Source organism: Candida metapsilosis, assembly GCF_017655625.1.
Source record: "Candida metapsilosis strain BP57 chromosome Unknown scaffold7, whole genome shotgun sequence".
Taxonomy (NCBI): domain Eukaryota; kingdom Fungi; phylum Ascomycota; class Pichiomycetes; order Serinales; family Debaryomycetaceae; genus Lodderomyces; species Lodderomyces metapsilosis.
The window spans coordinates 1,375,801-1,387,470 of record NW_027138165.1 but is presented as its reverse complement, the minus strand read 5'-3'; the positions used below and the strand labels follow the sequence as shown (position 1 = coordinate 1,387,470).

The 11,670-nt window shown below is 35.9% G+C and overlaps 3 protein-coding genes across 3 annotated transcripts; all 3 read left to right on the top strand. All coding sequences in view use genetic code 12, as the record gives it.

Moving 5' to 3' along the window:
• Positions 1 to 54: 54 nt before the first annotated feature.
• Positions 55 to 2,370, top strand: RIM20 (Rim20p; the record flags this gene model as incomplete). Its single annotated transcript, XM_067694332.1, has 1 exon — positions 55 to 2,370. The coding sequence occupies one exon, from the start codon at positions 55 to 57 to the stop codon at positions 2,368 to 2,370; it is 2,316 nt and encodes a 771-aa protein (XP_067546663.1).
• A 2,762-nt stretch (positions 2,371 to 5,132) lies between these two features.
• I9W82_005182 (uncharacterized protein) lies at positions 5,133 to 7,235 on the top strand (the record flags this gene model as incomplete). The annotated part of the gene is made up of 1 exon (XM_067694331.1): positions 5,133 to 7,235. One exon carries the CDS (start codon positions 5,133 to 5,135, stop codon positions 7,233 to 7,235), a length of 2,103 nt encoding a protein of 700 aa, XP_067546662.1.
• A 1,478-nt stretch (positions 7,236 to 8,713) lies between these two features.
• I9W82_005181 (uncharacterized protein) lies at positions 8,714 to 11,365 on the top strand (the record flags this gene model as incomplete). Its single annotated transcript, XM_067694330.1, has 1 exon — positions 8,714 to 11,365. One exon carries the CDS (start codon positions 8,714 to 8,716, stop codon positions 11,363 to 11,365), a length of 2,652 nt encoding a protein of 883 aa, XP_067546661.1.
• Positions 11,366 to 11,670: the final 305 nt, after the last annotated feature.

Genomic DNA, 11,670 nt, shown 5'->3' with positions numbered 1-11,670 from the left:
GACGCAACAAAAAAGCAACACCTTCGTGATAACTTTGCCCTGCCAGTGCAAACCATGACAACCAATTTGTTAGATATTCCATTTAAACAGTCCAAGCCGTTGGACCTTGACAACGAGCTAAGTGGTATCATAAGCGCAAGATTTTTCCAGCCTGCTTCATCATTCAAATCTGATATTGAATATATTACATCACTACGCAATGAAATCACAACGATTAGCAACAACAACAATACATCACTCACCGCGGCCTCTAAAGCTGAGACGATGAAATACTTGGAAACATTTTACCAATACATAAGCTCGTTAAGCTCAATTGAGGAGAAATTCCCTCAGGATTGTATTGAGTTTGCTTGGTTCATTACCATTTACAATTCACCAATAGGACCAATAAGGTTGCGATCATTGAAATATGAGAGATTATGCATTATTTTCCAAGTTGGAGTAGTTTACTCACACCTAGCATTGAGTGAATCTAGATCTACTGTTGAAGGACTTCGAAATTCATGTCAATATTTCCAAAATGCTGCTGGATGTTTTGCAAACATACTAGGCGTCATTTTAAATGAGCCGTACATTGAGACATCTGGTGATCTTCGCCACCAAACTGTATCTTGCTTGAGAGACCTCATGTTAGCTCAGGCACAGGAGACTATTTGGCAAAAGGCTAGGAATAGTGGCTCGACAAAGGATTCAGTTATTGCTCGACTTTCGTTTCAAACTTCTGAGTATTATGCTAGCGCGTTAAAGTTTGCTAAACAGTCAGACTTTATCAGGTTGGAGTGGGTGAACCATATTAGCGTGAAAAGGTATCATTTCTTAGCTGCTGCACACTATAGAAGCAGTATAGTGGCTTTGAACTCGTTCCAATATGGTGAGCAGGTGGCTCATTTGAGAGTAGCGTCGGAAGCTATTGGTGAAGCTCTCAAACATAAGAAATATGTGAATCAATACGTTGTTGAGGATGCTAGTGGATTGGCAGAGACCATTCGATCAACTTATAAAGTAGCTGAGAAGGACAATGATTTGATTTACTTGAAGGTTGTTCCGTCTGATAATGAACTTAAACCTATTAATGGAGTGTCAATGGTGAAAGCAAATGACTCGGTACTAAGTGATAATGTTTATCGCAAAGCTTTATTTAAGGATTTGTTACCTTATGTCGTGGTTCATTCTGCACAAGCATTTAAAGAAAGAACGGTAGAACATATCAGACTCAACTTCTATGAACCAATACAAAGTTCGAACTATTCGATTGGGAAATTTCTCAATGAAAGAAACCTTCCTGCAAGCATTGATGCCCTTCAACAACCGGAAAACTTACCTGAAACTGTGATTAAGCATTCGCGGGAGATTATCAATTCTGGTGGATTACAAGTTATTGAATCTTCACTTCTGGAGATTCATAGGCTAAGAAACGAATGTAATAATCTTGTTTATGAATGTCAGAATCGCATGGATCTTGATAGACGGGAGGTGAAAATGATTAGGGAAAAGCAAGGTGGTCATGAGATTAGGAGAAGGATATCTGATGAAACAACTGAAAAGATTACTACAAAGATACATTACATGAGAGAGTATCTAGAAGAAGCTAGGAAGGGAGACGATGTTGTTTTAAACAGGTATAACGAGATTAAGAATGTTCTTGAAGTGTACATGGGTGGTTTCCAGTCCTTGAACAAGTTTGTTCCAAATTCAAATTATATCAAGTTGGATCGTAAAATGGCAGATTTTGTATCTGATTTGAGAAATCATATCGATCAATTACAAATGTTGGAGTCAGAAAGGCAAAGGTTTCTTAGGAAGCTTGATGTTAAAATCAAGAATGATGATATATTGACGAAATTGGTTAATGTATACAAGAAGAATGAAAAGGTAATGTATGATGAACATGGACATTTCAATTCTGCTAAATTTGAACTTGCATATGAAGATCATTTAAAGAGTTTTTCTACTGATTTGTCATTTCTTGAAAGTACAAAGTCAAATCAACAAGATCTTGAACGGGAAATTGATGCTTTAAACAACGAATTCATCCATGAGTATACCACCAATGTGACTTCAACTCAAAGAAACAGGCAAGATGCGTTACAAACTCTTGATACTACTTTTGTCAAGTATAATGAAATCTTGACTAATCTTGCTGAAGGTTCGAATTTCTATAATGATTTTATAACAAAGGGGACGCCAGTTTTGCATGAATGTGAAGATTATTTGAACCAACGGCGGTTGGAGAGTCGTGAAATTGAGCTGCAGCTTATGAATAGGCAACAGGAGCAAGTGAATGAGTCATTAAGAGTACCGCCGGTTGTTTCTCTGGTTGCTCAGAGGTCAAATGTATGGGACCCAAACTCAGATATCAAGTTTGGTTAGGTGAGCTATGTATGTATGTTTAGTATATGAATTATTATAGATGTCACACGACCCTAATGGAAGGAAAAGAGAGATTGTAGTTTAGAAGACTGTTAGTGCTGAAAGTTTTAAAGGAGCACACAGTTTCGTTTATTTCTTCTTAGTCCATTTCTTGCTGTATTAGGCAATTGTCAACGGGGTATTCCCTTGCGAACCCGATATTGTGCCAAATAGATATACACCGATTAAAGAATGAGGGGTAATTGATAAAAAAACATTGATAAAATTAAACGTTTGTAAAAGCAAAAAGGAATTAAAGTTTTTTTTTTTGATTTTGATTTTGTGTAAATAACTTTCAAAGTTTAAGATCTATAGTCTAGACTTAAATTTTTTTATTTTTTTTTTGATAAAAAATATATAATTTACGAGAAATAAAAAAAAAAAAACAAAAAAAAAAGAAAAGTTAGTTCCCTTCTTTTTGATATCATATGATTACATTCCAATTGTGTAAATAACATACCAAAACCACAGCAATTCTATAATTGCTAAGAAATGACCCTAAAATGTACGGAAAAGGAAAAAAAAAAACAGAATGTAATAAAAAAGAAATTTCCATATTATTAAAATTAATAACAAACGTTTTCAAGGCACAACTATCTTCTTGAATTGAAAACACCACATATTGATATGAAAAAAAAGATAATTTCCTTATATTGGCATGACTAAAAGGTTCAAGCAGTATATAGAAAGAAAAAGAGGCGAGGATTCAACTAGCAGTGAAAGAAATTTAGTTTAGTGTGTTAGGCTTTGCGAATCAATTACAAGACATTTGTGGTTAGTGGAGACTAAAATGCTCACCCTAAAAGTAGGATTACTACTTTGTGTACAATTGACTAAGCGAAATTAAACCCCCCGGGCGACAACCCCCACTTTGGAGAACATCATAAGGTAACGAAACGTTTAGTATGTAATAGAATACCATCCATTCCATGAGCACATTTCTTTTCTTTTGTTTTTTATTCGGCATTCTATTGTCCTAAAACACAAGGCGTCCTCTTGCACAACAAGACACACATCGAAATGTAATCAATTCAAAGACGTTTGGACCGTTTTCGTTATGCAATCACATGCTTCATGCCACTACCCCTTTTTTATTTACTTACCTTGGCATAATTCTCTTTTGTAAAATAGAAGAATGTGGCCTGATGTACGTATAATCTTAGGTACAATTTTAGTACTGACATAATCATCAGATGCTTTTTTTATTTTTTTTTGCTTCTTTCTTCTCTTTTAGTTTATGCATCGTGCATACAATGTACAAAGAGAATGATTTGTTCGCTTAATAGCACCATCTACATTGAAAAACTAACACCAGGACGGAAAGTGCAGGGAGCAAGTTCCAAAGATGGATAAAGTGAGCACTCGTATATGCTCTCTGTAGGAAACAGAAGATTTTGGGACGTCTAGGAGGACCAAGGCTTTCGGTTGGTGTTGCCTTGGAGATGAGCCTCACTCGGCTTCTAGATTTTAAGATGATGAATTTTTATTTTTTTTTTTTTTTCACCAATGACGTATTGTACTACCCTTTCTGTATGGCGGTAAAGCAATCACTTTGGTGTGGTATTTGCGTTGCAAATCTGTACAAATCAAATCTTTAAAAGAATTATTTTTGACTCAATAATATGTGTAAGCGCATATTCTTTTTAGAATTAGGAAAGTAAGTGAGACCAGAAAACAGAAAGACAACTTGAGCTCACTTTCATGAGTTTTTAGGGTCCTATTCCTTCGAGACCAGTGAATCACACACTTTCATTCCTTTTATATAATTTTACGTGGTCTACTGGTTAAAGAATTATTACACTTTGGTTTCATTTCCCTTTTTGACTTCTTTTATTTTTGTTTCGTATGTTACGTATAACTTGTATTACGCAATTTTGAAGTCTACCCCCATATACAGGATTTAACAATTAAAGCCGTTGACCGAAAAACAAATACAGGTATTTATGTGGGTTACCAGTATAGTACAAAAACACGAATATTTGTATAATAAAAAAAAGTAGTGTACAATTACCTAAAAAAGCAATTTTAGACAGACTCTGCATATTTTACAAAAGAAAAAAACACAAAACTACTATTATGACAAGATGCAAGTTTTTAAATTTTAAATTTCTTTTTCTTGCTCTGGCACTATTGTTTTTTACGGAGTAAGGAGGAAAGAAAGAAATAAGAAAAAGAAATTTAAAAAAGATAAAAAAAGAAACTTTCATTAACAAGATAAACCAAGCATACCACATTTTAATCATACATACATACATATCCAAAGGTAGTTTACACATCTTCTGAGCTTATAGAAATCATATTTTTAGAGACAGTTTCAGAGAGAGAGAGGGACAAAGTTATAGACAAAAAAACAAAGATAAACTACTACGTACTGCAAATCAAATAAAAAAAAAAAAAAAATAGAATAAAATAAAATAACCACATTATCATACATCTTCTTTACACTTTGCAACACACATTCAACACTACACCAAAACACACCAAAACACACCAAAACAGTAAAGGGAAATACCTAAAACCAAGGACTACTTCATCTTACTTGCTTAACTCGAGTCCTATCTATTACTCTGGAGTCTACTTTTGCTAACCAAACCAACACAGAGAAAGAGTCGAGGACGTTAGAAGATTTGGAGACAAGAGTAGAGGAAGAACTATAGAGGAAGTCAACAAAACTACCCTAGCTTCTGCATCGTCTACACTAGTCGCATGGATCACTATTGAGAATGTCACAACAAGAACACACGCACAATGATGATACTATTAATAGAGTAACGACTCCAGCCACTATTGAATCTGTTGACTCTACAAAGTCAACTTCTCCCTCACAATCAGTGAATCAGTCGGTTACTACTCGATTGAATCCGGACCAACTTCCGACATCACCAATATCCATTTCTTCACATTCACTGTCACCAGTGTCAACAAGTGTAGCTAGTTCAATAACCGCATCACCAACACCATTTAACCCACTACCGACTAGAAGTATCAACTTTGCTGCATTAAATTCAAAAGCACGACAACAATCATCACCAAACTCACACCCAAATCCTCGTGTAAATACTCAACTACCGTCAAGTCAGGCTCAATCTCAAGCATCTACTCCAGGTACCATATCACCAATACAATCTGCTGGACCTTCGAGACTGCAGTCACCAATTGTCCCACCATTACATGACTTGGTTAATGATTGTTTTCTTTTAACTATTGATAAATTACAAGATGAAACTCGAACTTTTATTGCAAACTCATTCCATCAGTGTGTTGCTAAACTACATTGTGAAGAGAATTTAGAATTTTTGATTGATATATATCGTTATGAGTATGAGTATAATTTGAAAGTTTTATCATCATCATTGAGCCACAATGCCACCAACAATACCATAAATAGTCCACCACCTTCATTATCTACGTCACTAAATTCAAAAGCTGTTTTAAATGGGTTCAATCACAATGAGGCTACATCTATGGCTAAAATGAAGTTGAATGCTTCAAGTCCTTGTATAGTACCAAGTTCACATGCAGCCAGTACTACATCATTAGCAAGACGTCACCAAAAGACGTCATCAGTTGCATCTTTTGAATCACTCAGGAAAAAACAATCAATAGCATCAGAAGATTTAGATCCACAAGAAGTATTTGTATCTACAATTGACGATTTAGACTTGAATGCACCATGGGACTCGTTTGGAGACCAGCATGTTGGGGAAGACGAGGAATATACTGATGGTGAAGAAGATGATGAAGGAGACCAACTGGATCCACAGCAACCTGAAGACTATCTTACTAAGGAGGATTTGCATGAATTGAATGAACGATGGATTTTTATTATGAACAACTACATCAAGCATGATTCGCCTTCACAAATTAACATTTCCCAAAAATTGTTTAAAGAAGTTGTTGAGGAGTCATCAGTTTGTAAGTTGCATGATCCGATTATATTACTCAAGGCAAGAAACGAAGTGTTGCAAATATTGAAAGAAAATTGTTATGGTTCTTTTGCTAGTAAGTTTAAGAAACAATTTTCACAAGCTTGTGATCAAGAAGCTTGTTGTCCATGCTCAATGGAGGATAAGAAGAACGGTACTGTTGGACCCAACAATAACAGCATGTTGACGTTGGAAGGAACTGAAACCAATACCACATCGTGCACTGAATGTAGGGAAATTCCCTCCATGAGTACCACCTCAACAACAACTGTTTCATCACTGATGCTTGGCGATACTGATAAACAGCAGCAGCAGAAACAGAAACATCATCATCGCCATCATCACTTCCACCATCATCATCACCACTCTCCAAGAAGTCCCGATTCCCCTAGCCTATCATCAACTTCGTCCATTGCTGCCTCCTTACTAGGTAAGTTGTCTCTTCCAAAGCGTAATAGGTCTACCACTAGGCTGCACCAACAACAAAATGGCAATTTTACCTCCCCCTTGTATGGTGAAATGAGTTCACCTTCATCGAATTCATCATCAACACTGAATATCTTTGGACAGGCCAAGTTTACAAATAATGGCGATGTCTCACCATCACCTAGCTCCGTCAGCAGCTCCTTAAGAGGTATTCCAATTTCAACATCACTGAGAAAATACCAACCATCGTCACAATTGCAACAAGGAAGTTCAAACAATCTGTCAGGTTCTGCTTATGGATCCAACTCATTGCCTATTCCGCGCTCATCAAACACAAGTCCAATTTCAATGAATTCAGTGACAAGTTCGGCAGCACAACAGGATCGAGATAGGGAAGTGAATAGCAGTGGATCATTATTAAGTGGTGGCGCATCCTTGGGATCGTCATTAAAGTTTTGGAAAAAGAAACCATAGATTGTGGAATGTACTGATGTACTATGTTTGATTTTACGTGTTAACGACATTAGGGTTATCCCTAACACCCATACTATAGATTTTTGTATACTTTTGTTTTGTTTTAGATTATAGAGAAGGAGTTTAGTTTTTTCATTTCGTAAATTTGAAAATGTCGTAGGGGTCCTGTAAGAGATGTCAGAGGGTTGTTGTAGGAGAAGGAGAGTGTAAAGAAAATATTCGATGAAAGGGTCTACAAATTGCCCGTTTTGGCTGAATACACGATTATATAACAACATTTAACATCAGGTACAAACATGGCACCTTCCCCAAACTATAACAGAATTACGCGCCTTTGTCAACTTCGTCAAATTCATGCGACCTTTCATAATTGGATCCTAAAACACAAATATGTAGAAAAATATAAAAATTTCAAACACTTCCAGTATGACACAACTCTGAGAAAGATGAATCAAAATTCAACCATCTTCATGAAATTAAAATTCATGAAAATGCTCGTCACCTTCTCTCGCCAAAGACTCAAGATTAGAAATGAATGAAAAAAAGAAAATATCAATCAATTTTCATTCATTCCTTGAATCAAGTGCCGGCTTCATGGAGGAGTCATCCATGACAGGTTTAATATCACACAATCATAAGTGAACACCCACAAAATCTTTTCTAATAATAAAAACTCCTAAACAAGGTATAACCTTGAATTTTTTTTTTTTTTGGCTTTTTATTTTTGCTCCTTTCCAATTCGGTCCCCTTTTTATACTTTTTTCTTTTTATGATGAAAGTGGCGTGTCGTGAAATTTGAATCTTACGACAACTTTAACAATTTTGATCACATTTTTTAAAGTACAACCAGCCACACTTTTCAGAAATCCAAATATCACAAGATTGACCACATAACGTATTAATATATTTTTGTCAAAGTGGACAACTGTGGTGAAGAGTATCAGACTTGTCCTCTAGCATCCCTCCAAGGACCTTTCCAACATCTAGGACTTCATTTCTTTCAGTGTCTCAATTTTCAATGTCGTAATTGCTATTCGGCGACATTTTATCTTCAACCTTTTTTTTCCTCTCTCTCTTGACTTTCCTTGTTATCGGCTATATAATAACAATACCCAAACTTTAATCTGACGTCAGAGTTTCTCGAGGTTTGTAGGGAGTATACAACACATAACACAGTAGGCAAAAACACTTGCAACAGTGACGACATAGTCCTTCTCAAGCCGAGTAAAGAATAGCCCAATGTACCTTCTTTGAATATGTATGCTCTCGTAAAGCTTTGTAATCTAATCTTTCCCCCTTTTATCACCCGAAAAAAACGGGAAAAAATTAAAATAATTGAACCGAACAGCAACCTTTCATTCTTATCGGTGCTATCAATTAGCAAGAATTGAGTCCAAAGCGAAGTCACCGCGCAACAATTAATGAAAGAGTAGCTATTTTGAACTATTCAGAACAAATAAACTACTAATATATTACCAATGGATACAACTGAGTCAAGTAACGAGGCGGATAGAAGGTCAGCCACACCGCAACCACAAGAACCGCAAACACTGGAGACATGTGATGTGCATGTGATGGCTCCGTCGTACAGCAGGTCCATTGGCGATATATCCGACCCAATTTGTCATCAAGTAGTTGAGTCGTCAATGACAGAACCACAATCGCAACGTGGGAGAAGTACACATAGTTGTACGCTTCTGTCATCCAACCAACCTCGAACTCCTTCGCCACAAACACTTCCCCCGCCGATACTGAACAAGGATGGTACATTTGCAAACTTTCAATTACCAAATGACATTTTGAAAAACTTGACACCGATAATCAAATCTCCACCACGGGACAAGACAAAGCAACATACTCGGAAACAAGCTTATATTCGTAATTTACAGCTCAAAGTAAGCACAAGAAACACACGGGTCGAGAAACAGTTGAAGAATTGGAAGAGACAACAACAGGAGTATATTCGATATCAAAGTGCCAAATTGACGGAGCTGTTGCAGCTGGCCAAAGTGCGAAGGGAGGAGTATTTACAATTGGTCCGAGAAAGAGCAGTTAAATTTGTTAAAGCTCAGGGAGGCACACTGTCTGTGGATTTTAAAGAGGTTGTATTGTCTCCGCCATTTCGTTTAACCGATGCCTCGGAGTCACGATTTTGGTTAATAGAGCACGATGAAGCTGTATATGATAATGTTGCCCATTTTCAAAGAATATGCAAAAGGAATTTATTCAAGAGGCATGTTTTGTTTCTCCAAAACTCAGAATTCCTCACCAAGTACGAATCAATGCCATTCAATCAGATACTTTCTTGTTTCAACACCGAATCCAGTATCAAGAAGAGCATATCTTTTGTTTTGAAGTACTTGGGAATTGTATCTAACCAATTTGAGCTAAAGATGTTTCTTTATTGTTTTATCATGATTGCTGATTTTAACGATTGCATGTTGAATGGACCTCATCCTGGATTTAATTACAACTCGGAGATGAAATCGAGGCACCAGGAAAAGACAAACACTGCAAAGAACTGTATTTGGGTGATGTTGTATAAACTTACAACTAGATTATTGGATGAGTTTAAACAAGTTGTCAATACCTCTCCCAAGCTTCTGCTAAAGTTTTACAAGTATTGGAATGACTACAAATTTGTATTCAAAATATTCAAGTGGAACCATTTTGTTGGTATTAAGCATCTACTTTACAGCTCAATTTCAATCGTGGAGGAGCAGATTTCACGTATTGCCAATGATGACGATTTACATCGTCAACGAACAAAATTAAATATGGAGTTGTCGTTGTTGAACAAATACAACTTGGCTGATTTGAAGGACTTTAATGAATCATCTCAAGCTGTACAATTTATATCACTTGTTTCTGAAGCAGTGGAAGAGATGTATGCAAACTTGGACGTCAAGTCACCTAGTTTTATCCAAAACCAACCCAACTTTATATGCTTTGATTTGGTAAAGTTTTATGTTCCTGATTTTATCCCAATTAAGAAATGGAGATTGTATTGGATGGAGTTCTTTTTCAAAGAGTTTGATGCAGACCGACTGCATCCAAGGGTTCTTAAAACTGGGTATTTAGGTCTGACTCGCCCCAAAACTCGCAATGTCGATTATATTTCCTTGGCTGACTCCTTGATGGATATGAGTCTGTTTACACTTAGTCAGACGTATGATATATTGTATGATTATTATTTGGAATTTTCTGGTGCATATACATTGCCAAGGGTTTTGGGTGGAGTTGATGATTTGCGAAAGCTACAACATTTAATTAAACACTATGATAAGAAGCTAAAATTGGTGCAATTCACTGGAGCTGATTTGGATGAAGATGAAGTGTTGCAATTGAAATATTCAGTTGTTATAATGTGGTTACAAAAGTGTCAGTTTAACAAGTTTGATGACTTTATCAATTTTGAAAACTTGTACACGATTATCAATTTGAAGAATTTTAAGAATTTGCGGTATTCAATCTATACTCAGAATCCAAATTTGTTGTTTCCTGAGTTTTATAAGCTTGTCATGAAGTTTCATTCGTTGGACGTGGGTAGTCAGTTACGGAATATTGTTTATGCTTCCTTCAAGAATAATCTCAACAAATTGTTTCGGCCAAAGCCAAATTTTAATCAGGAAACATTTGTGTTTTTCAATCGAGTCTTTAATCACATGATTGTTTATAATGATCTTGATAATGAGTTGAGTCTGGCATTCAAGGACATCTATAGTCAGCTCCATACAAGATTGATGGTAATTGTGAGATCGAATGCAATTTCATTGATGTTTCACTCATTTACGGGGACTCGGCTATCAATGAAATGCATAAAGGAAGCTGTTGCTGACTTTACTCTGCTTCCAAAAAAACAGTTTGTTGACTACTATAAGAACCATGGTGACAAAATTTGCAATATATTATTTGAAAAGTGGCAATCGATCATACAAAAAGCAGCAGAGGGTGCTGTTAGCTTCAATAATTTAGGCAGTCACTTACAAACATTCCTCCCAGAACTTACTCAGGATGCAGAGCTTCTATCTTTGGAAGTTTTCAAATTCAATCAATTTCTATACAAATTGTATATGCCGATTTTGAATTGGATTTATAATGATTTAGGACCGAACGGGGAAGATTTATGATTTTTTTAATTCAAGAGGGGAGGAGTTGTGTTAATTTGAAGGGTGTCGGGGCTGGACTTTTAGTTTTTAATAGGTTTGTTTTTGATTTTAATAATTAATTTCAGTTTGATTACTATGACTCTTCTCTTGTACATATTTTTGTGATTTTCCTGTATATAAACTCAGCTGATTTTACATGGCGGTTAACTGAAAATGCAATTACTCATTTGAGAAATTCAATTGGTCCTGTGTACACTACTCTTACTCCTATCAATTAATATTTATGGGAGAAATTTTTTTTTTTTTATGCCTCAACATCCCAGTCA